This window comes from Phymastichus coffea, unplaced genomic scaffold, assembly GCF_024137745.1.
Source record: "Phymastichus coffea isolate CEN01 unplaced genomic scaffold, Cenicafe_Pcof_1.1 PCOF00196, whole genome shotgun sequence".
NCBI classification, from domain to species: Eukaryota; Metazoa; Arthropoda; class Insecta; order Hymenoptera; family Eulophidae; genus Phymastichus; species Phymastichus coffea.
Genome location: NW_026707007.1, coordinates 121,298 through 147,538, shown reverse-complemented (window position 1 = coordinate 147,538; position 26,241 = coordinate 121,298). Strand labels below are relative to the sequence as shown.

Sequence of the window (26,241 nt, the reverse complement as noted above, 5' to 3'; positions counted from 1 at the left end):
AATATCTCAAGTTTGCCGAATGATACCGAATAATCTATAGTATTTAATAAATGATTTAAATTCGAAATTTTAGACAACTTTATTTTAAAACTTAACAGTCAAGCTCATGTCTTCAATATAATCATTCGCATGAAACATTTCTCGCAACGTCAAAAATGAAACATTCATATCCTCTCATCTATATATTATATTGCAAACAAACCTAGATGTATTGCGAATAGGAAAAAAAAATGTTTTGGATGGGTGACCGGTTCTCATCATTTAGTCCAGGAAAAATAGGCCGAAAAAGGCCGTTTCGCGGTTTTTCATTTCGGCAAGACGATTATTTTTTGACAGGTAGTGTGAACGGCGTACATTAAGATAACAACTATCCATAGTCTGAGAAAGTATCGGAACATTGTTAAAATGTCCATAAACTAATAAATTTTGTGACTTTTTTCGTTCTTTTCTTTATAACTTTGTTCCGTTAACATTTACAACAAAATAGTTAAATACTATTTGTTCGTGAATAAATTACCTACAAAACCATAGGTTGCACGTCAAAAAATATCATCAGGTAAAAAGTTATTAACTATTAACTTTTGTATTTTGAAAATCTTATAAACAATTTTTTTTAGCGTTGTTATAAACATTGTGCCACCGCTTCTCGTTGAATGGTGTCTTTTTGTTACGAGATGATGTGTACGGAATCGCGAATCTGTAAGTTTAATAGTTTACGAGTTATCGTCTTATAAACAAATTACATACTCGTTTATTTTTTGAAGCCCAATTGTTATCCACTAATGAAAAAAAAATTTACGTTATGTCTTTCAATGCCCTCTATCGATTTCCAAAATGATTTATCAAAAAAAATCAAAATTGCGACCGTGGGAGCAAAAAAACAAAAGCGACCTTAATTGCAAAATAGATTAATAACATTTTCAGTAATTTTTTTGTAATAATTATTTTGGGTTTGGATAGCAATTCAAATAAACTTCAATTTAAAACAACGATGGCACAGATCCGTTGATAAACAAAAAAGTTACAGGAGGCAAAGTTTTTGGCTTATTGTTCAACAATTTATGCCACTAGTGGAAAAAAAAATATCGTCATTGGCGGAATACCTCTAGTTTTTAGGGATGAAAATTTCAAGTCTATGGGAAAAAGGTAAACGGCTTAAAAAAATTTGGGAAAATCAGCCCTCGGCAATAATTTTCACGATCTATCGCGCGGCGGCGGAGTGGGGGAAGCCAACGAATACTCGACAGAAAAATTGAGTCTGGCTCTCAAAATCAGCAGCGCAATTAAAATTGCTATTTTCTCGTTAACTATTCAACATATTTTCATCATTTTTCTTTTAATTTGATACCCCGCGACGAGAGAAATCTATTCCCGCTATATAAAATGAGCAAAAGTTATAAACAATGGCATAAAATTTATTTATAAAAAAATGTCATTTTTTTTTCTTCATTATTATTAACAGGAATAAATTATTATTATATAGGTAAGTAGAATCAAGTAGTTTAACATGTTAACTTACATATAAATAAATAATTAAGTTTACTTTTGTACTTGAAAAAAAAATATATGATTTATTATAATTTTTTTGTCTCCTTCGAAAAAAAAGAAAAAAAATTGATTTTACAGTAACCGAGAGTATAAATTTCTAATGTTTAATAAGCGAGCGTGTATATTTAGAATTTATAATAAGCGGACGTATAAATGTCAAATTTATAATAAGCGAGCGTATACTACACCGAAAAAAATTGTATTGATTATTTGTAAATTATATTGATTATTTGTTCTTTCAATTAAATGTTGAAAATAAAATGTTAAAATGCTTGATTTTACTTACCTATATAATAATAGTTCATTCCTGTTAATAATAATGAAGAAAAAAAATGACATTTTTTTATAAATAAATTTTATGCCATTGTTTATAACTTTTGCTCATTTTATATAGCGGGAATAGATTTCTCTCGTCGCGGGGTATCAAATTAAAAGAAAAATGATGAAAATATGTTGAATAGTTAACGAGAAAATAGCGATTTTAATTGCGCTGCTGATTTTGAGGGCCAGACTCAATTTTTCTGTCGAGTATTCGTTGGCTTCCCCCACTCCGCCGCCGCGCGATAGATCGTGAAAATTATTGCCGAGGGCTGATTTTCCCAAATTTTTTTAAGCCGTTTACCTTTTTCCCATAGACTTGAAATTTTCATCCCTAAAAACTAGAGGTATTCCGCCAATGACGATATTTTTTTTTTCCACTAGTGGCATAAATTGTTGAACAATAAGCCAAAAACTTTGCCTCCTGTAACTTTTTTGTTTATCAACGGATCTGTGCCATCGTTGTTTTAAATTGAAGTTTATTTGAATTGCTATCCAAACCCAAAATAATTATTACAAAAAAATTACTGAAAATGTTATTAATCTATTTTGCAATTAAGGTCGCTTTTGTTTTTTTGCTCCCACGGTCGCAATTTTGATTTTTTTTTATAAATCATTTTGGAAATCGATAGAGGGCATTGAAAGACATAACGTAAATTTTTTTTTCATTAGTGGATAACAATTGGGCTTCAAAAAATAAACGAGTATGTAATTTGTTTATAAGACGATAACTCGTAAACTATTAAACTTACAGATTCGCGATTCCGTACACATCATCTCGTAACAAAAAGACACCATTCAACGAGAAGCGGTGGCACAATGTTTATAACAACGCTAAAAAAAAATTGTTTATAAGATTTTCAAAATACAAAAGTTAATAGTTAATAACTTTTTACCTGATGATATTTTTTTACGTGCAACCTATGGTTTTGTAGGTAATTTATTCACGAACAAAAAAGTATTTAACTATTTTGTTGTAAATGTTAACGGAACAAAGTTATAAAGAAAAGAACGAAAAAAGTCACAAAATTTATTAGTTTATGGACATTTTAACAATGTTCCGATACTTTCTCAGACTATGGATAGTTGTTATCTTAATGTACGCCGTTCACACAACCTGTCAAAAAATAATCGTCTTGCCGAAATGAAAAACCGCCTCAAATCCTATTTTTCCTGGACTAACTGGCGGTAGAGGAGAGCGTCAAGCAAGCCATGCGCACCTTCCCCTCCTATTTCATTCAAATAAATTTTTTTATTAATTTTTTTTCAACATTTTGCGCTCATCGAAGCTGCGCAAACCATTGTAATTTATGTAAAATTTTATGCTCTTTCGATTGGTGTGTGTTATTTGTCCGTAGGTCTAACCGTTCGCGAGATATAAGCAATAATAGGTTTCAAACGTTCGATTTTCATAGATCCCCTTCACCTAGAGCTCTGAATATGTCAGAATCGGTTTTATCGACCTTAATTTATCATATATACTAAATGCATCCACTTCTATAGAAAATTGTTTTCAGGTCTAATTTTACTGGACTATCAGGCTTCCGCAGTTCCGCTAGTAGTAGAAAGATAGACGCAGCCGCCTTAGGACCCTAGGACAGTTTTTTGACTGTTATATCGGAAAAACTTTCATCAAATCACTCAAATCGGATTTTCCGCTTGCTGCTCACCACTTGCCGCTCGCATGTAAGAGTATCCCGAAAATCGAAAAGTATATCACATTAGCACTTTCTCCATGCCATGGAGGCTATAGCAGTCCCTAAGGTTCAACCATGGAGCCTATGGTTATAAAATACATGCAACAATTTGTTTTCGTGAAAAAGCATACTGAAATTGCTTTCACGTTATCAAGTAGTAAGTAATTTTAGCAATTGTACTCTCAACGATTACTTCATAATTTAATATTTCCAAATAATTAAAGAAGCTCTTTCTTTTTCAATACGAGTATCTATGAACTTTTGTAATGAACATAATAATTACCATTTTGAATATTTCGGCCATGTTGCCGTAACCTTGTTGGATAAATATCTTTCAGTAGTCTTATTAATTTGATCCGATGAGACTGAATCACATGAATTTTTAGTATGATACAAAATTAAACAAATAAGTGAAGATATTTAAGCTTGAAGAGAAAAAAAACAATCAATATTGTCTAGTTTACCTATATAGATATGAATGATTGAATTTGGAACTAATATATCTATTTACAATTAATACAATATTATAGTTTTATTTTACTTATTTTTATTATAATGGAAACTACATATTTAATTAATTATTATACATATTTAGCATAAAATAAGAAACTAATTTTCATTTGCAAGCATTTTGTTTCAGATTCTGTAACTGTGCTTTTAAATGTCAATAAGTCATTTCTTTCATTCCAAGTGCCATTGACTTTCCTGCAATAAGCAACATAATGACCCATACCACCTTTGAAGCTTGAAGGGATATATCTTGCAACACCATATAGAGCAAAGGTATCAGTGTTTATATTTAGGGTAATTGGTAATTTATCCAAAGACGTAGTTATATCCAATTCATTATCATCAAAATTTTTATATCCATCTTCAGTGTCGATACATAAGTAAGCACCCATTTTATGAGATAGATAGGCATTGTTGCTATTACAATTTACACAAAAAACAGTTTTTCTTTCAAAATATTTATTTAGTTTGTCCTCTAAATTACTATAATTATATTTTTTTATGATATTTGTATTTGGTAATGGAACCAGGCATTTGTTTTTATTAGATATATTTCCACAAATTTGACAGACTGTTTCTTCTTTAATACAGCTGTAATTTTTCATTAGAGAGCATAATAAATTATTAATGTTAGTTTCACAATTTATTTCATAGTTTTTTAGTTCTTTTTGCATTGAATAAAGTATGTAAGCCCTATTACTGTATAAAGTGTTGGTTATTGATGCTGTTGCATAGTTTGAAATCGTACTTGCATAGCACAAGTTTTGTGTAGACCAAGTTTTATTGATATTTGCCTGTATGAATTCTTTGAAAAGTTGCACTTCAAAGCAAGCATAAGTTATAATTTCTGTGACTATATGAAATGCACATGTATTCGTAAATTTATACTTTTTGCCATATACTGTTCTTTCATGCTGTTTGTTTCCATTTTGGATCACTTTTCTACCTCTACTTTTTTGTTTTTGCTTCTGTAATATTAAATCTAACTCTGGTTCAGCCGAGAATATTTACCACGAGTTTTATTTGTTGAATTTCTTTCTGGTTCTGTCATTGCATGTATGTGGTAGCTATGGTCGCTATAAAAATCAGTAGATTGTGATTTGCTGCTATCTAATACTAGTGAATTTACTTTTTCAGAGGCATGATTGCTATTCTCAATGTTATCATTGCAAAATGATGAAGTCAATTTTACATTATCAGAGAACGCTTGCAAATCAGAGTCATTGCTATCATCTATTACTATTACTGATTCTGAACAGGAGGGAGCATTTTTTCTTTCCTTAGGTATCTTTTTATCTTTTAGAATTGAATCGTGTTTTCCATAAACTAACTTTTCCATAATTGATTCAGTACTGTCAATTGTTTCCGAAAAAAACTCAGTAAATTCTGGTCCTGTTGACTTTCTTTTCCAACTTTCTGTTGCAAAAAGGAAATCATTGTCATCCTTATCACATTTCTTTGGTATGGCAAACTGATTTGGCTGCAAATCATTCAATGCAGCACGTGCTAGTATCATGTCACTATTTATTTGACGACAATGGTTTACGAAAACTATATCTGCTCTCTGCGAAACGCCATTTAAACATTTAAAATCACTAAAGTAGCTTTCAGCTCTGGCTGAAGTCGCCACGTTTTCAGTATTGTTAAAATAGTGATTCATGACATTTGTCCAGCATGGGAACTCATAGCATAAACTTGATAATCTGTCAAGAAATCCAGGCAAATAATAATAATCATTTGATTGTATCCGGAAATCTAAAGAATTGTCATTGTTAAAATTGTTTTCAGTACTTTTCTTTTTTAATTCTTCTATATATTTATGTGTAAGTCTTAATTTATTTTTTCCATTGCCACTTTTAGTCTCTATAAAAATATCTACTGTTTCTTTTTCATTTAAAATATTTATTTCTTCTTTAACTTTATTATTATTCAATTCATATGTTTGGATTTTTTCAATTAAATAGACTAAAGCTTTTTGACAATAGTCATCATTGTACTTGGTGCCAGATACAATGAAGAGAGCTACCAGAAACTCTGAACAATTTTGTAGATTGTCAATCTGCGTCATGTAGCCCACACATCGCTTAAATAATTCATTTATTTTCTGCTTCTCTTTAGCAAAGCAAGGCTACCTAGTTACAGCATGTATTAAGTGTGCCACATTAGTTCTTAAATGGGTATTCAAATTAATCTTATAATTTTTTTTTAATAGATATATGTGAAGCACTCATCGTTGTAATTAGAAAAATTGACTCCATTAAATGCCAAACAGACAGCGTTTTGTATACCTTTACCCATGTCAGTAACAATGAATTCTGGTACTTTTGCACCTGATTTCCTTCACTCGAGTAGCCAAAATGATAAAAAATTAGTATCATTCTTTTCTGATAATACTTGGCAAACAGGTACAATTAGTTTATTTATAAAAGTTGACAGTACGGTTAGAAAAATATCATGACATTCTCCATCAGGTCTTTTGATTTTTAGAACCACTGATCCTGTTGCATCAAGAGACATAGGATTTCTCAATTTTAACTGAATGTCGTTACGGACACTTACTTGTTCAGGTGACCAATACATCAAAAAAAATTTGTCGTATCCAATTCCTTTGAAATATTTATTGTATTCCACATCTTTTTTAATTTGTCGAAGGACACAAATAAGTTCTCACCTGGTTTCAGACCTAATTTTTCATATTTGAATTCGTGATTAGCTTTCCTGATCACACTTGGGCTATACAAAAATGATGGTTCTGGATCTCCATACTTCATTTCCTTGATTGCCTCTTCTCGTCGCCACTGTTTGAGCTTTTTGCACTCTAGTTCTTTTTTAATTGCAATCCTTTGGGGACCAGCCAAGCGTCTTTTATTGGAATGAGGTATTCCATGAGAATTTTTGGTTTCCACTTGAAACACAATTGGTTTTCCATCTATGGGCCATTCTTCATAATAAATTTTCAAATCAGCTTTACAAATAGTGCAGTAGCCTATGATGTCAATATATTTATTATATTTTTCTACAGTATGTCTTTCAAAATTATAACTGCAGGGCAACTTTTCAACTTTCCAGATTTCTCTTACTAAACTGTCTGTCCAGCCAGCTTGTAAACATTGACTTTCCCTACCATTTTTGTACATTCCTTTTACTGGCTCTATTTTTAACCATTCTTCTGGAGATATTTCAAACTTGAATCTCAAATTCTGACCTCTCTTCTTTTTACTTGATAAATCTTCACTTTCGTCTTGTTCACTGTTTAATTCAGAAATCTCATCACTATTCTTTTGACAAACTGGTTTGTTGAAAAATTGTAGTTCTTTTCTTTTACAATATAAAGTCTGAAAATTATGTCTATTTTGCTGCACTTTTATATACAAATTTAAAGGTTTTATTTTATTTTTTAAGTTATCACACAATTTTTGCCAAACAGGATCTTTCTTTTTTTTAGTTTATTGCTGGATTCAATATAAATATTGAAATCAATGAGTGCTTCTATTATTTCTTCAGCTGACACTGCCTTATTACGGACAACCATTTTTCACTATATTAATAAAATACTTAGAATCTACAACAACATATATTGAATAATCAAAATTTATGAAAATATATTCACACACACAGTGAAACAATGAATTTGTTCAATAAAGTTCTTTGGCAATAGTATAATTAACAAAATACACTTTGAATGAATCACCTATTGAAATTGGATTCAACAAAGGACGATTTTCATTTGTTTCAGATTTGAAATTTTTTGCTTAATTGAATATAGAGGTCACTGGATTATGACTAAAAGAAAGCTTAATTTGAAAAAGCTTAATTTGAAAAAGCTTTTTTTTGAAAAAATAGTTATTGTCCTATTCATGTCACCACATGCTGTCTACAAAATAAGCCAAGTGTTTATGCATGATGTATCTCAAGTAAGTTATATTTCAGAGATCGTTTGTAATTAAGTTTTATATGATCCGATTAATTTTCTAGTGATGACAAGACGATATACAATTTTACTCTATTCATTGTTGATGATCTGGATGCTTTTTATAAATGAAATACTGTACAAAGTTAATGTGTAATCAAAATATATATCAATGAAAGTTAAGGGGTACATTCGTGACGACGTTTGTGTGAAAAAGGAGATCAGTGTAAATTTTTGTACGAGTATGATATAGTCAAAAATGCCAGAATGCTACTTCTACTCATGTTACAGTAAGTATGATTTCATAATAACATGACAACTTCAAATAATTTGACAAGATTCTATTCTTATCATGATTATTTTCACGTTTTCAGATGCATGTAACAGCAAAGAATACTCCATTTACATATTTATCTAGAAACTAAAGTTAAAGATTGTCCTTGGTACGATATAGATTTTTGTAGGCATGAACCACTGTGTAGGCATCGACATGTCAGGCGTGTTTTATGCATATCTTATTTGGCTGAATTTTTTTTTGAAGGATCTAATTGTAAATGTATACAGTAAGTTTGTTATTATAACTAAATACTACACGTTTCTTAAGTTTATAAATATTTCATTGTACTTCAAGTCCAACATGTGAATTACCAATTATTCCAGATTTAGCTCCTAAGCAAGGGATGATTACGAATTACTTTGTAGTTTGTGCGAGAGAAATAAACTGACTCACTAGACCATAATGCTAATAAGTTTTCAGTGACTAGTCGCTTACTTATTTAAGTAATAGTTTATTAATTTGAGAGGCAACAAATGTTATTAAAATAAAATCCTTTTCATTTAAACACCCTCTGTCTACTTTGCAGTCATTTGACAAAAGGTTATATGCAATGTACACATCCTCAGACTGGTAGTAAGAAAACCCTTACAAGAGAGGTACCTCCAGGATGGGATAAATGTATTTCAAGTGATGGTAATTGTCTTTAATTTAAAGCATTTGCAATTAATGCTAATATTAATACAAATTTTAAATTGATAATTCTAATTTTAGGACACTGTAGTTGAGCTTCATGTTATTACTAATCTGGTATTATTGTACTTTGACGATACGAGAAGTTATACTTAAAGTCAATTAGTCAAGAATAAAAGGCTGATGGCGTTTTCACCACTTTTTGTCCACTGTTGTAGCAGGTGTACTATTAGTATGGCCAAACACTGGGCCATAGTATGCATTACGTCAACAGTTCATGTGGTTTAATGTTTATATAAGTAACTTATTTTCTAACTGAATTTATATCATTTTAATATTTAGATAATATTTGCGCTGAAAATAAGTATAACTATATTAAGAATAAACGTTGACTTTGATGAGATTATATTTCGTGAATGAAATATAATGTTACAAACACTGATAAATTCCCAATCTTTTGGATGTCGTAATTGAAAGCGATGTTCTGCAGTTATTAATAACTTGTTCAATATGGTAGCCACTTTCAAATAAAAATTATTTTCAAATTTCTAATAACTTAGCTTTAATATCTTATGAACATGTCAAAAAAAAAATCTAAAACACACCTATCAATAACAGTAATAAAAATAAATTAGAGTTCTTATTTGAATTAATACCTATTCCAATATTTGCCCCAGTGACTAGTACTTCAGTGATAAGTCATAAATACACTGTTACGTGCCAGTTTTGATGTATCTTCAAAACGGGCACGTGTTAGACCGTTTTTAGCTCCGAGTGGTCCCGACTCGGGCGGACTAGACCTTCAGTACGGTACCCCGACCGTGTCACCGAATGGATCGCGTCTTTACCGATAATATCCGGAGTTCGTCCTTGCGAGAGCCAGGCGGCAGTAATCGGGAAGGAAAAAGGGAGGGGGCTTCGCCGATTGACTTAAATGAACTTACGTCGGTATGTTAGATAGGTATATATATATATATATATATATATATTTTAATACGTCGGATAACACTTCTCATAATAATATCGCGCTACTATATGGTTCGCGATTTATTAAAATAAATATTTTAATTTGCGCGGTCAGCGGTGTTTACACACTTGGTCCCGGTACGCAATCACGTGGATTCACCGAAAGGGGAACCTTGATTATGCTTAGTAGAATTAGAGCGAAGAGGGGGAGAGATAATAAAGAAAAAAAAAACAATAAGGAAGAGATTTCAGCTTATCGAAAATAGAGCCCAAAAGTACTCACTCTGTCGTCTAGGTCCAAAATATCGTTTGATTTGTGATATGTCCGATATATTCTTTTCCTTTGTATCCGATCGGATCAACTGGTCCAATATATTTTCTTTATCCAATAATATTCCAATAGTATTCCAATAGCAAATAAAGTGAGTCCTGGTATGACTTTCGTTCACGCAAAAAAAATCGTTAGAAATAACGATACTCGGTATTTCGATATAATTTTACTGTAATATTCTCAAACTCTTGCAGGCTTCTTAGTCGAGCGCTGACTCCTGACTGACTAAGGATAGATTCGTTGTTTACGCCGGTTCGTTATATATCTTTTGTCCCTCGCTTTTCGTCTCTCTCTCGCACATATACTTTAAACGTTTACGCTTCTCGTATCGGCTCTTCTTACCTAGCTAAGCACGCTGACCGAAGCATGCCGTCGCAGCATGCTGGCGCAGCGTGAATTAGCCTCTTCCGCACGTTCCCACCGAGTCGCGCACACGAATACTGCTGATTATACTATGTCCGAACGGAAATCTCGGGTCCGAAATATTATTTGACAAAATTAAAAAATAATACAATGAAGCGTCACGTAACATACACTTTTTTACAGGTAAAGTACAATATTTGCAATTCCGTTATCAAAGTGGCGTTCTTTATTGTAACTGGTTTGGTGAACAAAGCGGAGAGCAGTCTCGAGCATCTCTAGCAAAACAATTGACAGAAAGCCCATTAAAGCACAAGTCTAACGCTTTATTAAAAGATACAACAAATTTGGCAGTTAAGCATCCAGAAAACATTAGTAAGACGCCAACGGGCAACAAGGAAAAAAAAAGGTAAGTAATTAATTCATCGACCATTTGTTTTTATAGTATTTTATTTAATTCAAGTATTTTTTTTTGTAGAAAATGACAAGTTCAACTCTGGGAAATCAGCTAGAAAATCGACGGAAAAAACAGTGTAACAGAGGTCAAGAGATTTTGGAGCGTTTGATTTTAAGTCGCAAGTTTGGGAGAAATTTTAAATTTGATAAAAAGGCTATACTTAATTGCTTATAACATAAATAGTATAAGAAGCAATTAAGTATAGAAAACTTCTGTGATCTCATTAGTGTATAATTTGATTATTAGCTTTCACTGCCAAACTAGTTTTATCTCTTATGTTATATTAACATTAATTTATCAAATTAATGACGATAACCGAAAAAATGTTAATAATTGTCATTATTATTACTAAATTATTGGCAATTTTAAGTTGCGTAAATGAAATTTAATATTTTTTTCCAATGTTAAGTAGAAATTGGTAGAAATATTTTAGGTGAATGGTACAAATGTATATTAAGAGATGTAGTAAAATGATTTAATGACTTTTATGTTGCTCCTTGTGTAATAAGTTGGATGAATTTTACTGATTAATACAATTGCAGTATTAGCAACATGATCTGTATAGTTCCAAAATAAAATATTTACAGACTATCAATAGTATTGAGATATGTTGAATATCGTTTATTAACCTTTTTTCGCTGTAAAAGTGTTAACGTTGATTTAAATAAGTGAATGAGAAAAATATAAAAATTCTAAATTGGCTCTATAAAATACATAAATGACAAGTTAAACTTGTTCTTTATTTTTTCTAATATTTATGCAGAAACCGCTCAAATGATTGTTTGTATAAATTGCTGTACTCAATACTAGCTGTTCTCATAATACATAGTTTAATTTTTTTGATTATGAAATTTGTTCTGGAATATATTACTTTCCTTACAGTGTCTACCGACAAAAATAATTTACATTTACAATAAACCATTATATTTTTCTAATAATTATTAATAAAATAGTAATTTATTTGCAGAACTTGTGCAAATAAAAAAATAAATATACATTTTCGGATAATGCGAAGAGTTAGTTCTGTAATTGACTGTCTAAAGTTGAGGAAGACGATGATGATAAAGACAAGAGCCATAAAAAAATATCCAACTTTCTTGACAATCACTCTACCTGCGCCTTTGACACTCCTAATAATTTCATTATTCAACATATAAACAGTTTTATTTTCTTCAGGAAGTCTATTTTTTGTTTCTTCATCTAAAGTGTCTGCAATACTATTCATTGTGTTGCGCAATTAACATTTTAATTTGTAAATCAAGGGTCGCGGCAGCGATCTGACGCATGAATGCCGGAGGCGCAGTACTACGCGACCCCAACACAACGGCTTTTTGCAATGCACGGGGGTAATACTATATTCACCGAAGTCTGTAAGATGATTTACACCGTTTGATGTATCTCTCAATGGACTAATTTTTTGTATAATAGCCCTTTTTTTCTAAGATTTATCCCACCACTTAGTAGACCCATATAAAGATGATAAATATATGCCATTAACAGTAATGAATCTGTGTTTTTCACTTCTCTGAATCCCATTAGGTACCTAGCTACACTTTCCCTGAAAAAACTTGATGAAAATAGTTGTGAAACATTTGCAAATGGTATATAAAAGTGCTGAATAGTTGTGAATTAAGATACAATACCTTGGCATGTAATTTTTCATCCATCCTTTTTCTAAATAAAATTTCATAAAGATTGAAGTATTTGACAATAAATATAACATAACAGTTTGCAATATAATATATAGATGAGAGGATATGAATGTTTCATTTTTGACGTTGCGAGAAATGTTTCATGCGAATGATTATATTGAAGACATGAGCTTGACCGTTAAATTTTAAAATAAAGTCTAAAATTTCGAATTTAAATCATTTACCAAATACTATAGATTATTCGGCATCATTCGGCAAACTTGAGATATTCAAAGGTACGATGCTACCATCGTGGACATCGAAAAGCTTTCTCGTGGAAATATAACAAGGGTGCAATTTCTATCGGCTAAGGTTCAATTTTACTAGCTATTCATTTTTTTAATAATTGCAATAGTTACGTTGCCATCGCTGCCGCAAAAAGACAAAGTCATGCCCACGAACTGTCAACGCCTTACGGCGGAAAATCTGCCGGGAAAAGCCTTCTCGTCGAAATATAACAAGGGTGCAAATTCTATCGGCTAAGGTTCAATTTTACTAGCTAGTCATTTTTTAATTAATTCAATAGTAACGTTTTCTGTCTGTACGCGCGAGTCCCGATTCGGCGCCACGGCTTGTTAAAGCTTGCAGCTGTTAAATGGACAAATAATGGGAAAAATCAAAACTAAATCATTGACAATGGCTTATCTAAGCCCACCAATGATTAATCAATGAATTTTGTAATTTGCACCCACACAATATATTTATAATAGCATCTCAAAATGACTTAACACGCATTAATCGAAATAAAAATGGTCCAGGTATTTTTCGAGAAATAGAAATAGGCCAAACCATAATAAATTTCCCAACAAAATGAATATTTTTTTCTATATTATTTTTTTTTCTTCTTCAAGTTCGAGATCTGGCCCAGGGTCGGTCATTTCAACATTTGTTGTTGTAGAGCGAGCCTTACTTTTGGAATTCAAAAATGTCAGCCGCGCCTGCGTATTGAACGTCTGCCAATCGCTTTGATAAGCAAAAATATTAGATGTAATTTTATTAGCTCAGATTTAATTATATTCCAAAACTAAGAAGGGTGCAAATTAAACAAGCCAGGGTTGAATTTTTATACTTTTTAGATTGTTTAAAAAACTCATTATTTACAAATTAATCGACGGTTTAAAAATGCCATCTGCTTTTTTTTTTTTTTTTTTTTAATAATTCAGAGGGGTTCATTTACAAATAATTGTAGTTTTAGAGGGTGCAATTAATGTCCTTTCTGGTGGTATTTTTTTTTCGTTTCATGGTATGCTGCAGGCTGGGGAAATGTGGGTACATTCCCATAGCATCTTGGTTATAGCTATATAAATGATATAGATGTGATACGACTTCGTGAAAATAAAATTTTTAGTAGCATCATCAGATTCTCACTTCGAGCATATATACTGGAGGTAGCGGTCAAGCGTGTTACCAGTCGAAGAGAGAGATAGCATGTATGGGAGGATATGCTATCTCTCTCTAGTGGCACTTGATTGGCTGCCTATATTTACACTGGAAAAAGTCGTCCATCGCAAATCTGACAGTTGATAAATATTTTGTTAAATGGTTTTTTGTGTACGTAAATATAAAAGATGATTAAAAAGTGCTGCATTCCCAACTGCAGATTGCAGAAAGATGATCCTGACTGTTTAAATTTGAATTTATTTCGGTAAGTTAAATACGTAGTATATATATGTATTTTGTGGTTAGTTTCGAGGAAGGGCTCAAGTTTGTCGTTGTTTTTACTTTTGTTTGTATATTTTTTAGAGTACCGAAAGATGAGGATTCCCAAAATGAATGGGCTAATAGCATAAAAAAGTATTTTAAGACTGAAATAGAATTTAAAATATATTCTTATGTTTGTGCTATGCATTTTGAACCACCATGTTTCAACTATGGAGGTTTATCTAAAGCAGTAAGGCTTAAAAAGGGGAGATGTCTAACGAAATTTGTAAAAACGGAGCAAAATAAACCAATACAAAGTTCATCAGATACAAATAATTGTGATTTACTTAGTAACGAAATAGATTTGTCCTCAAAAGTGAGCATGGTTCCATCATCTACAAGTTCAACGAATGATACCAGCATCACTAAAGACCTTTATGAAAACAATTTTGATACAAGGTATGGTTTACTATTCAAATCAGTTTCTTTATCTGTATTCAAATATGATAATTTATCTTGGGGTGATACGATTCTTTGTTTCAGACAATTAGATGATTGTCATTTACCAAGCATAGAATATAATTGTATGGATCCAGAGCAAGTTGCGATAGAAAGGGATGTAAATAGGAGGTAATACTTAGAATAAGATTTATTCATTTACATAATAGTAGTATAAATTATACTAATACATGATTATTTAAAGTTTTTCAGATTCAAGTAATGTTGTTCAAAAGAGAGGCATTGAAAGAAATACTTTTAGGAAATCAATAGTTAACGTAAATTTAAATTTAATAGACTTGAAGAATACTAACATTGTACGAAGATTATTGGAGAATACACAGTCAAAGGTTAGACGTTGACGTAGACAGAGAAGAGTCCAGACAATGAGATTATATCGTGCAAATAGAAAAGTGAAAATTAGTATCTCGCTGATTTTTCATGCGAGGCAACGCAATTTAATATATGAAAAGGTTTCAGAAATCTTAAAAGTAAGTACGAAAGGCGACAACAGTTTATAAAATTATTATTATTCCTTACTTGTGTCAGCATAGATTTAAACTCATGCGTTATTAGTACCTAATTTGTATATTATAAGCCAAATTATATTAGTTAAGATTCTATAATTTAGGAAATGAATTTATGCATATTAACTATTGTTATAAAATATGTATAGTAGTTTTATTTTAACATTTTGTACAATTAATTGTAATGTAATTTACAGTGGAACAACTTATAAATTAATTAGATATAATCATGTAAAATTAATGAGATTTTTTAGTATTAAGGAATAATCATGTGTACTGTATGCATGTGTTTATATTATATTTTGGGAATGATTTTGATTTATTTTATACATTGTGGCAGGGAATTTCGGGGGTTTTAACCGCGCTCCGAGTTTCTTCCGCCACAAGGCCTGTTTGGCTCTACCCTCGGGGGTAAGGCCGGTAGGGTTGTCGCGTATCCCGGTCTGCTTAACGGCGACTGCGCAGGGTGGGCAGACCGGGGATACGCGTGGTATCTTCACTTCAGGCCTTGGTGTCCAACTCTCCTTCTCTATTTTTCCTCCTTAATTATGGTATGTCGGCAGCTCAGGTGATGGCTCCTTAATTCAGGTCGTGAGAACGTTAGAATTCGCGCGTATGTTACCTATCGAGTGACCCGAAAATACAGCGAATTAGTGGTACCCGTATGTAACCGCTCGCGGCTGAAAATCACTAGCATGCAATAGAGGTAGGATAACACAGTAAATCGTATATAAATAATTAATCACTTTATTGACGTATTAATAATTCACACATAAAAGATCGGAGTGAATATGGTCGGTAAAATTCTGAATAATAATAAATTAGTAAGGATACAAATTAATCGAAACGTTAACAATTTTCCGGTCAGTCTTCAATTAACAAAAATGGTGAAAGGTCAGTGCGAATAACTCACTCACGAATTTCCTTTGTCTGATCTTACCGCTCACGCTCGGTTTACGAAATGGCGGAAAGGTCAGCACAAATAAATAAGCACGGTAATCTTATTCGGCTAATCCGATTCTCGTAATAGCTTGTCAGCGAAAGGTCAGCGCGAATAACTCAACCACTGCTTCTAATTCATATAAACCTAACACGTACGTTAGATCTAGGAAATGGCGGAAAGGTCAGCACGATTAAATAGGCAGGGTGAGTGTATTTGGCTAATTCTACGTTCGCGGCAATTTATCAGCGAAAGGTCAGCGCGAATATCCTAAATTACAATTTTCATTGGTTAATCCTAACGCTCACGTCCGGTTTGCGAAATGGCGGGAAGTCAACACAACTAAATAATCAAGACAATTTTATTCGGTTAAACCTACGTTCGTAATAAATAGTTAACGAAAGGTCAGCGCGAATCCTAAATCACAATCTTTTTTTCGTAAAACCTAACACTGTCTCGGCGCTTCAAGATGGCCGCTCAGTTTCTAGCGCGTACGTCTCGTGTCCTTGTGCCGGTTGTTGGAGCGCCTCCTGGGGCGCTCCCGTGTCGATTCTATGATGTTCTCCCTGGTGTTTGTGTGTGTGGATGCTGGTATTCGTGTGTCGGCAGCCCGACACAGCTGATTGCCGGCTGCCACTTCATCGGCGATTTTCTGCTCGCCCCAGGAGTGTCAGTGCCTCGTGAGTGTTAGTGTTGGTGTCTGGAAGTGTAACGGATTTGCATGTGTCATCAACATGCATTTCCGTTGCATTTCCCAGTCAAGTTTTCCATTTTTCTTTCGCCGGTCGGCAACACGTGGTCGGGAGTGAATGTGAGTGAGTGTGTGCGTGCGCTCTCTTTTTCCGTGGTGCGCTCCTTTTTTCTGTCTGCTCTTTGAGTGTCCGTCGGATCGCGTTTGACGAGTTTGTTTTGACCATATCTCCGGCGTGGTTGTTCGGACATAAAGAGGGGTAATTGTTTTATATAGGGCGGTTTTATCTTTATTTTATTCAACCGGTTACGGGGCGGCAAGGGACGGGGACGGCCTTTCCGAGGTGTTGCAAATAACGCAGCACCCAGGAAAGGCCTTGTAATGTACCGTATTACAACATATATAATACATTTTTTAATGATTTATATAAAGATTATATTTTTTGCACATGGCGCGTAAAGTGCGTACTTTTGGCCCTGCGGGCTAAAACTAAAGTACGCATTTTACGCTCCTCGTGCAAAAAAATAGTATATGCACCACGGGAGTAAAAAAAGAAAGCCTCGGATTGCGTGTAATTGTCACCCGAGCCGAAGACATTCTTTACTTTTAATCCCTAGGTGCATAATGTACTATTATACTACTGATTATAAAATATTTATATATTTATCACCAAATAAAAATTATACATATACGAAAAAAAAAAATTAATATGATATGCATGATAAATATGCATATTTCTTTTACCACTTTTCCCTGAAATAAATTGTAAATAAAAATGTTAACACTAATAAGCAACAAAGTTTTATTGTTAGTTTGAACTCTACTATTTTTTTATAATATATTTCTGTTAAAAGGATAAATTTATATTTATTCTGTTTATTTTAATTTGTTAACATCTAATTTTAAACTATATCAATCTTTTTAAATAAATAATTTAAAATTCAGGAAATTTATATAATTTTGATTGTTGTTAATAATGATTTAGGTAAATTACAAGTACAGTGCCGGTCAGCCACTTTTACCCCCCCCACGGGCAAAATCAGTCTAACTTCAAAGTTTTATATCTCTGGTAGAAATTAACGTACAGAGACGCGCGTCGGTGCGTTTGAAAGGTCTTTCGGAGAGCTTTCAAATGATATGACTCACGGTTGCCATCGATTGTTATTTTAAATTTTGCAACAATTATGCAAAATTGAAAATTCTGAAATTTTTTTATTATTTTTGACAATTAGCCAATTTTGGAAAAAAAATCGTACGAAAATTTGAAGTACACCATTTTTTAGCTATTACCAAGCCCTATCTGAATCACTCATCAAAAATTTATTTTCGTCAAATATGACGCGCGCACGGGCATTTTTTCCTGGAAGTGACAGTTTTTTTCAACATTTTTTATCTCCGTCAAATTGTAACAATCGAAAAAAATTTATAGGAGAAAAAATGTTTGTTTTTTCACGTAGAATACTGCAATAATTTTCTTTTAGGTTTTTCGAAAAATTTTTTTTTCGGTTTAAATTATTTTTCAAGGTCGAAAAAAAAAAAGATTTTTTTTTTTATGTAATTTACGATACTTGTTATGTAGTATTATTGAATGGGTGGAAAAAAATTTTTTTTTGTGGTTTCTCATCTTTTTAGCGTACCGACTGTGAGAAAAAAAAATTGAAAAAAACCGAAAAAAAAAATTTTTCGAAAAACCGAAAAAAAAATTATTGCAGTATTCTACGTGAAAAAACAAACATTTTTTCTCCTATAAAATTTTTTTCGATTGTTACAATTTGACGGAGATAAAAAATGTTGAAAAAAACTGTCACTTCCAGGAAAAAATGCCCGTGCGCGCGTCATATTTGACGAAAATAAATTTTTGATGAGTGATTCAGATAGGGCTTGGTAATAGCTAAAAAATGGTGTACTTCAAATTTTCGTACGATTTTTTTTCCAAAATTGGCTAATTGTCAAAAATAATAAAAAAATTTCAGAATTTTCAATTTTGCATAATTGTTGCAAAATTTAAAATAACAATCGATGGCAACCGTGAATCATATCATTTGAAAGCTCTCCGAAAGACCTTTCAAACGCACCGACGCGCGTTTCTGTACGTTAATTTCTACCAGAGATTAAAACTTTGAAGTTAGACTGATTTTGCCCGTGGGGGGGTAAAAGTGGCTGACCGGCACTGTACATAAGTTTTTATAATCTCATGTTGTTTTTTTTTATTAATAAAAGTATACATACTTTTTACATTTTTAAAGTAAAAGGTATTTTTATCAGTGATGTTACTATTCTGTGTGTAATTACGAGATTTACTAAATTAAATTCGAGTCCAAAAGCTGACTTACGATTGCAATTATTTTCTTTAATATTTGGATACAGAAATATAATACTTATTGAAAATTTAATTTATTTATAGTTACAAATAAATTTCAGTTTGCAAATTGTTATTTTAGGATACCTTTTTTTTTTATTTAGGCAAACTCAACCCTATAAAGGGTTATTTTGCAATAGGGAATAAATATACATTAGTTTTTATGGGTGAAGAGTTACAGAGAAGATAACAAATAATATAGCTGATGTAGTTTGACATCAAGTGAGGATATTATCGCGGAGTTTAATATTAAATAATAAGTTTACAATCATTGAAGAACGAACATAGATGTCGAGCAATTTTGGCGTTAATATTACTTAGTATCACAATATTGGAGGAAGGAAGGAACATTCTAGAGAGCTTAAGGTTGTCGATTAATATGTTTCTTTGTCGTACTTTGGGCATTGCCAGAGGATGTGGTCAAGATCTTGAACTTCAGAGTTACAATCGCAAGTTGTATCCTGACATAGTCCTATTTTATAAAGTGACGCTTTTAAATTATAATGCCCTGATCTGCAACGGTTGATAGTAGTTATAGCGCTTCTCGGGAGTTTGAGTTTGTGGAACCAGGGCTTGGTTTTGTCGTTGTGAAAGTTTTGGAAGAAAATTTTGCCTTTGATCGTTCTTTCCTCGCAAATGATATTAAGTGTATTGAGACGAGCATTATTTTTAAGGTACATTTTGAGGTCAGTCTCTTTTTTTAGTTTTAAATGTCTTATGAGCCACTGCAACTGCTTTCTTATATTCGATAAAATCATGTTGTTTTTTAGAGAAACGCCACTTTTTGAACGCAGCTCTTCTGAGTCTTTTAACCCTGTCGCAGTCCGAATCCCACCAGGGAACCGGATTGCGATGGTTTTTGTTATTAACGATTCTCTTTACAGGTGTATTTGCTTTAATAGCATTCGTTACAATTTCAGTAAAAGTAGAGTACTTAGTGTTAGGCTCGGCTGAGACATATATTAATTTAAAAAAATTTTCGAAGCTATTTTCAAGATAATTTGAAACTGTATCCCAATCGGTACGAATGGATTTGAGGTTGTGCGTTTTTTTGCGATAAATGCTTTTGTTAATGTTAATGTCAATAAAAATAGGAAAATGATCCGAGCCCCAGGTTTCGTCATTGACTAAAACATTTACTTTATGAGCGAAATTGTTCGATGAAAATATTAGATCAAGATTTGAAACATAGTTCGAATTAGGGCGAAAATAAGTGTGAGTATCGAAATTGTGCAAGAAAGTATCGGAATTTACGTAAGTCGAATGAAGATATTCACCATTATTGTCAGAGTTACCACAGTTCCATGACGTATGGTGAGCATTAAAATCGCCCATTATTAAAATATATTCATTATCATCAATGGTTTCAAAAATAGAGTTCCATTCGTTTTGCGAATGCTGATTATCTGGAGCTCTGAAGTACGCATGAATAACAAGATTAGGGGTGACGTTAGTCATTTTAAATATTAGATATTCGAAAGCTTGATTAAGAGAAAGCGCGCCATCGATCTCTTTATACGCTAAATTGTTCTTAATGAAGGCAATAATTCCACCTCCTTGTTTATGTAGACGATCTTTTCTCAGGGTATTGAATCCAGAGAAATGTGGGCTAGCGTCGATATTATTCAGCTGTGATTCTACGCACACTAAAATGTTAATATGCTTGAGAATTTTGGGAACTTCTTCGATCCTGGCTCTAATACTTCTACAGTTCCAAAACACAATTTTGAGATCTTCAGAAACAACTTCTGCTATTATAAGAATCTAGGTTTCCGTATCTCCTTCGTAATTCTTTTGAGTTAAGAGGGACAATTTTTCCGACAATCTTTTACATCGGGCCTTAAGTTTGTGATCGGAGATGAGGTAGAGTAGATCGCCAGTCATCTTGTGAAGACCGGTGAAATCATTAGTGAGTGATTCCGTGATAGATGCTATGTTACTTTTACCATAAGTTTGTTCGAGAAAGCTTTTGAAATTTTCAAAATTCAAACAGTATGCCGTAGGATTATTTGTGATTTCGTCCTTCACAGCTTGGAGTGATGATTCAAGATCAGAGACTTTAGTTTCGCTAGACGAGCTTTCGAGTATCTTGTCGCTTTTGTGTTTTTTGCTTAACGGTGGCTTGACTTTTTTCAGAGTACTATTGCTATGGATTTTGACAGGGTCATTATTTATCGGATTTAGTTTGTTATCAATCGGTATGGAAGCTGAGGAATGGCTAGAGAGAGATAGAGGTCTTTTCGGAATGTTGACGTTAGCAGGCTTGACAGATGAGTCAGCTGCTTGCTCAGTTTGTTCGGTAGTTTTCATGTCTGAAGTATTATTATTGATTACAGGTTCGGCGGCAACTGGGATTTTAGTATGTAGAGATTGATGTGATGGGAGGTTCTTTTGGCACTGCTTCGCTATGTGTCCCGTTTGATGACAAATGAAGCAGCTGGTAGAGTCAGTACTGAAGTAAATCCAATAATTAGTGTTATTGTAGTTTAGTTGAATTGACTCGGGTAGCAGAGATTCATCGCCTTCCTTTATGTAGACTTGACGGTGAAACGAGAGGATGTGCGAGCGACCAGGTTTAGTAGTCCTAGCTCGGATACAATGAATTTCCGAGACGGTTTGGATGCCTTTGTCTTTTAATGTTTCCATGAGGATTTGATTCGGAATTATTGGGCTAACATTAGATATTACAACGCGTTTGTTTTTCTCGATGAGGGGACGAATACTGAGTCTATGATGTAGGATTTCAATTAGTTTGTTTTCAAGGCTATAAACTAGGTCTTTAGATGCAAGGTAGACACAGACTCGGCCTCCAGAGATTTTTGAAATATATTTGACGTAATTGATGTCTATTAGTTTCTCTATGCCGTCAAGGTAGTCGTCGATGGATAAACCGTCAATAGCTTCAATGACAATAGCATGTTCACTAGCAGGTGTATAGGTGGCTTGCGCATAAGAAGGAGAAGAAAACTGTTTGTTGGAACTTGATTTGTCCGCGTGGCCCCCTGTTATGGAAGACATCGCAGAGTAAGTATGCAGTTTAGAAAAACTGCGAAAAACACGCACTTGCTCAGTATAGCACTGAGCACAAAACTAGACGCTCTTCACTAAGCGCGGTTTGCCTGAAAACCACTACATTAATCTGATGTAAATAAACTCGTGAGCGGAAATCAAAGCAAAACAAACACGTCTGCTCGCTACAACTGCTCGATGAGCACTGTTAGGATACCTTACCATCACAAGCAAGCGATATATTAAAATGCTTACTGAAAAAAAAAAAAAATAAAAACGAGCATTTCCACTATCTTTACGATCATTTGCTACAACATTGCACTTTTACTCACCAAAAGCGTATAATTATGTCCGAAGAACTTTCGTAAACTGTTTACCTCATCCTCTTACAATTGGAAAATGGTACAAAAATATTGATTTTACGACTGGTATAAATGAAGCAAGTTTAGAGACAATAAAAAAAAAAGTTAATCTTATGAAAGATACATATAGTAATAAACCAGTGTTTTGTAATCTAGTTATGGATGAAATGAGCGTGAGGAAAGCTGTTAAGATTATAAATGATAAAGAATACGGATATATAGATGTGGGAGATAATATAGATGGAATTGATGTACCTGAAGCAGAAAATGTTCTAATTATTATGATTGTCTGCAAAAACGGAAAATTAAGAATTCCTGTCTCCTATTGTTTTATAAAATCCTTAACTGGATAAGAAAAAACAAACATAATACTAGAAAATATAAAAGCTTTGCACGATACAGGCATTACTATAACATCATTAACATTTGATGGTTTACATTCTAACACAGTAATGTACAATGTATTGGGAGTTGATAAATATTTGAAAACTGATGATAAGTATTTTGTCCCACATCCTGTTACGCAAAAATAAATATATATTATTTATGATGGATGTCATATGCTCAAATTAATTAGAAATGCCTTAGCTAGCGGTGAAGATATGTATGATGCCGAAGGAAATATTATATCTTGGACATTCATATCCGATCTTTTAGATTTTCAGGAAATGAATGGGCTACATGCAGCAAATAAATTAAGGAAAGAGCACATTAAATGGGAAGAAAATAAAATGAATGTGCGATTAGCTGCTCAAACACTAAGTAAAAGTGTAAGTGTAAGTCTTCTTTTTTTTAAAGAAGATTTAAAAATACCACAATTTGAAAATGCTGCTGGAACTGCTAAATTTTGTAATTTTATAAACAACACATTTGATATTTTAACTTCGAGAGAGTTGTATCATACAGATGAGTACAAAAGAGGTACACTGCCCGTCAATCACTTTTGCCATGCTTACCTCAAAATTAGGCAAAATTGTAAGTTTTGTATCTCGGTCGGAAATCATCGTATCACAAAAAACCGCAGGGCGTTTGAGAGGTAATTGCAAAAGCTTTCATTTAAGACGTGAAGAGACTTAAAAATGAAAATATGTGTTTTTTACAGTAAAAAAACTGATTAAAAAAAATTTCAATTTTTTTAACCTCGACTTAAATCAATGCCAATTTAGAACCAGGCGGTGGGGAGCAAATTGACCTGAGGAGTTCGGAGGGTAATGTCTTTCCCTTTAAAATGAGCTCCCGCGGGGTTCTATCCGATGTTTTTTAACCGAGTTACGGCGTTTTTTGTAAAAAGCAACCTTTTTTCCAATCCTCAATTACTTCGACTTGCGTATGTTTTTGAAACAAATGCCAAAGAGAAAAAAGTTTCATTTTGTGTCCAATAATACGAAAATAAAGTCAAAATAAAGAAATAGAGAAAAATTTTTTTTTCGGTTTTTTAGCGCATTAAAAAAATAAAGGAATTTAACTTTTTTTTTACGCTTAGTTTTAAAATATCTAGGGACGTAGTAAATCACAAAATGATAAGTATAAATAAATTCTTTTTTATTTTTATTATTTTTTCAAATTATATTAATTATTGTAAGTTTGAAGCGTTGAAGAAGAATTGTTTGTAAACAAAAATGGTGAACACACTATCACTATGTACGACGTACACTTTGCATTAATACTACAATTTAATCTACTTTTATATAACTCTGCTAATTCATGCTGATATAAAGTTGCTAATTCATGCTGATGTAAAAGAGTCTTAACATGCGAATAGTATTTCTGTAGATAATACAGCAATTTTAAAGATCTCACCTGAAATATGGAAAAGTTTTAATAAGAGCATATCTGACAAGATTATTGATAATAACTATACAGATGTTGATGTTGGAGATTATTCACTAAGCTGTGATAATTTTTACGGTTCTGGAACTAATAAGTTATATATAGATAACGTTGTTGCGTACATAGCTGGCTTCATAGTTAGAACGATTTTAAGACGCATGAAATGTTTTCAATGTCCATTGTTATTAACAGATGAAAGTAGTCATTTATCTTTAGTGGATAAAAAAAATCGTGGAGGTTTAATCAAACCGTCTGAAGATGTAATTAAGGTGTGTCAAATTCTCGAAAAGAACTTCAGATTATGTTATAAATCTACCAAAGGTATTTTTAAGCAAATGTGTTTTGATATGATATATGATATATGATAATAGATTATTGGGTTATTAGGTTATTTGGAAAGAACATACAATAAAGTTAGATTGTTGTTTTTGACATATATATTAATAATTTTGAAAAAGTGAGAGGGGTGCAATTAAAACGAGCAAAGGTTCAATTTTTTGCCTTGTTTCTTTTACAAAAATATTAAGTATTACTAAAGATATCGCAGTTACAAAAAACGAAAAAATTATCATAGTTTTTAATTTTTTTTGGGACAACTGAAGGGGTTCAATTAAAATAATGAGCATTTTTGGAGGGTTCAATTAGAGATGTTTCGAATGGTATTTTTTATTTTTACTGTCCATTACACTTTGCAGGCTGGGGTAAGGGAGGTATGCTCGAAAGATTCTCATCACTGAGTCAAAGTAAGTAGAAGCTGGAATTCTTATTTTGGCACTAAAACATATAGACCGGAACTAAGGGAATTTGGAACTAGGATATTGATAGCTGCGGCTATGAAGTTGCTGCTCGTAGCCATATAAAAAATTTTTTTGCGTTTTAATAAGAACATATAACAAAATTAGATTGTTGTTTTTGATGTATATATTAATAATTTAAAAAAAGTAAGATGTTCAATTAGAATGAGCAAGGGTTCAATCTTTTCTCTTGTTTCTTTTCAAAAATATTAAGTATTACTAAAAATATCGCAGTTGCAAAAAAACCAAAAAATATATATAGTTTTTAATTTTTTTTGGGACAACTAAAAGGGTTCAATTAAAATAATGATCGTTTTTGGAGGGTTTAATTAGAGATATTTCTAATGGTATTTTTTTTTCACTGTCCACTACACTTTGTGGGCTGGAGTAAGGGGGTTGTAAAAGAACACCCTTAGATCAGCCTTGGAAAAGACCCAAAATAAAGAAAAACAATTTTCAATAGAGTCGAATTTGCTTGGTTCACCTATGTTATCCAAGCAATTTGATCGCATTACATTAAAAAAAAAAATATGTAAATTTTTCTTTTTTACGCAAACATTAAACGATAATATCTTGCCGAAATATCAATATTTGTTAAATCCTAAGATCTCAGAAAATTGCTCACTATTACAAGAAATTTGCCCCGTTATAATATATTTGAAAAGTACATTATTTTTTATAAAGAAATTTAAGTAATATACATACATTAATCAGCAGCCGCAACCAATTCTGTAAGTTAACGCATGCGTAAAACGACTGTTTGAATTACATACGATACCAATTATATTATTCAAATTTTTTTATAAAAAATAATGTACTTTTCAAATGTATTATA

The 26,241-nt window shown here is 32.4% G+C and overlaps 2 protein-coding genes and 1 long non-coding RNA gene across 5 annotated transcripts in view; 2 read left to right on the top strand and 1 right to left on the bottom strand.

Annotated features, from left to right (window-relative positions):
* LOC131673788 (uncharacterized) overlaps positions 1 to 25,295 on the bottom strand; it is a 131,757-nt gene extending 106,462 nt beyond the window's left edge. Inside the window, exons 1-2 of the mRNA XM_058952065.1 lie at positions 25,289 to 25,295; positions 24,583 to 24,637 (exon numbers count right to left, since the gene is read on the bottom strand). Of these exons, the coding sequence (XP_058808048.1) occupies positions 24,583 to 24,637; positions 25,289 to 25,295 (62 nt within the window). The remainder of the gene's footprint in view (positions 1 to 24,582; positions 24,638 to 25,288) is intronic.
* Positions 3,438 to 11,756, top strand: LOC131673785 (uncharacterized). 3 transcript variants are annotated; one of them, XR_009302743.1, is made up of 10 exons: positions 3,438 to 3,720; positions 4,204 to 4,346; positions 7,810 to 7,987; positions 8,049 to 8,273; positions 8,358 to 8,546; positions 8,644 to 8,763; positions 8,847 to 8,953; positions 9,032 to 9,249; positions 10,794 to 11,016; positions 11,086 to 11,756. It is a non-coding gene; the product is annotated as an uncharacterized LOC131673785 (long non-coding RNA). The 3 variants fall into 3 exon arrangements; XR_009302741.1 differs by having other exon boundaries at positions 8,644 to 8,953; XR_009302742.1 differs by having other exon boundaries at positions 4,191 to 4,346; positions 8,644 to 8,953.
* On the top strand, positions 14,288 to 15,455 carry LOC131673782 (uncharacterized). Its single transcript, XM_058952063.1, has 4 exons — positions 14,288 to 14,400; positions 14,499 to 14,855; positions 14,940 to 15,026; positions 15,100 to 15,455. The coding sequence occupies exons 1-4, from the start codon at positions 14,324 to 14,326 to the stop codon at positions 15,254 to 15,256; spliced, it is 678 nt and encodes a 225-aa protein (XP_058808046.1). The 5' UTR covers positions 14,288 to 14,323; the 3' UTR covers positions 15,257 to 15,455.
* Positions 25,296 to 26,241: the final 946 nt, after the last annotated feature.

Coding starts and splice junctions, on each gene's coding strand:
- LOC131673782 (XM_058952063.1), top strand. CDS start 14,324: ATGATTAAAAAGTGCTGCATTCCCAACTGCAGATTGCAGAAAGATGAT. Junction 14,401..14,498: donor TTAAATTTGAATTTATTTCG/GTAAGTTAAATA, acceptor TATATTTTTTAG/AGTACCGAAAGATGAGGATT. Junction 14,856..14,939: donor GAAAACAATTTTGATACAAG/GTATGGTTTACT, acceptor TCTTTGTTTCAG/ACAATTAGATGATTGTCATT.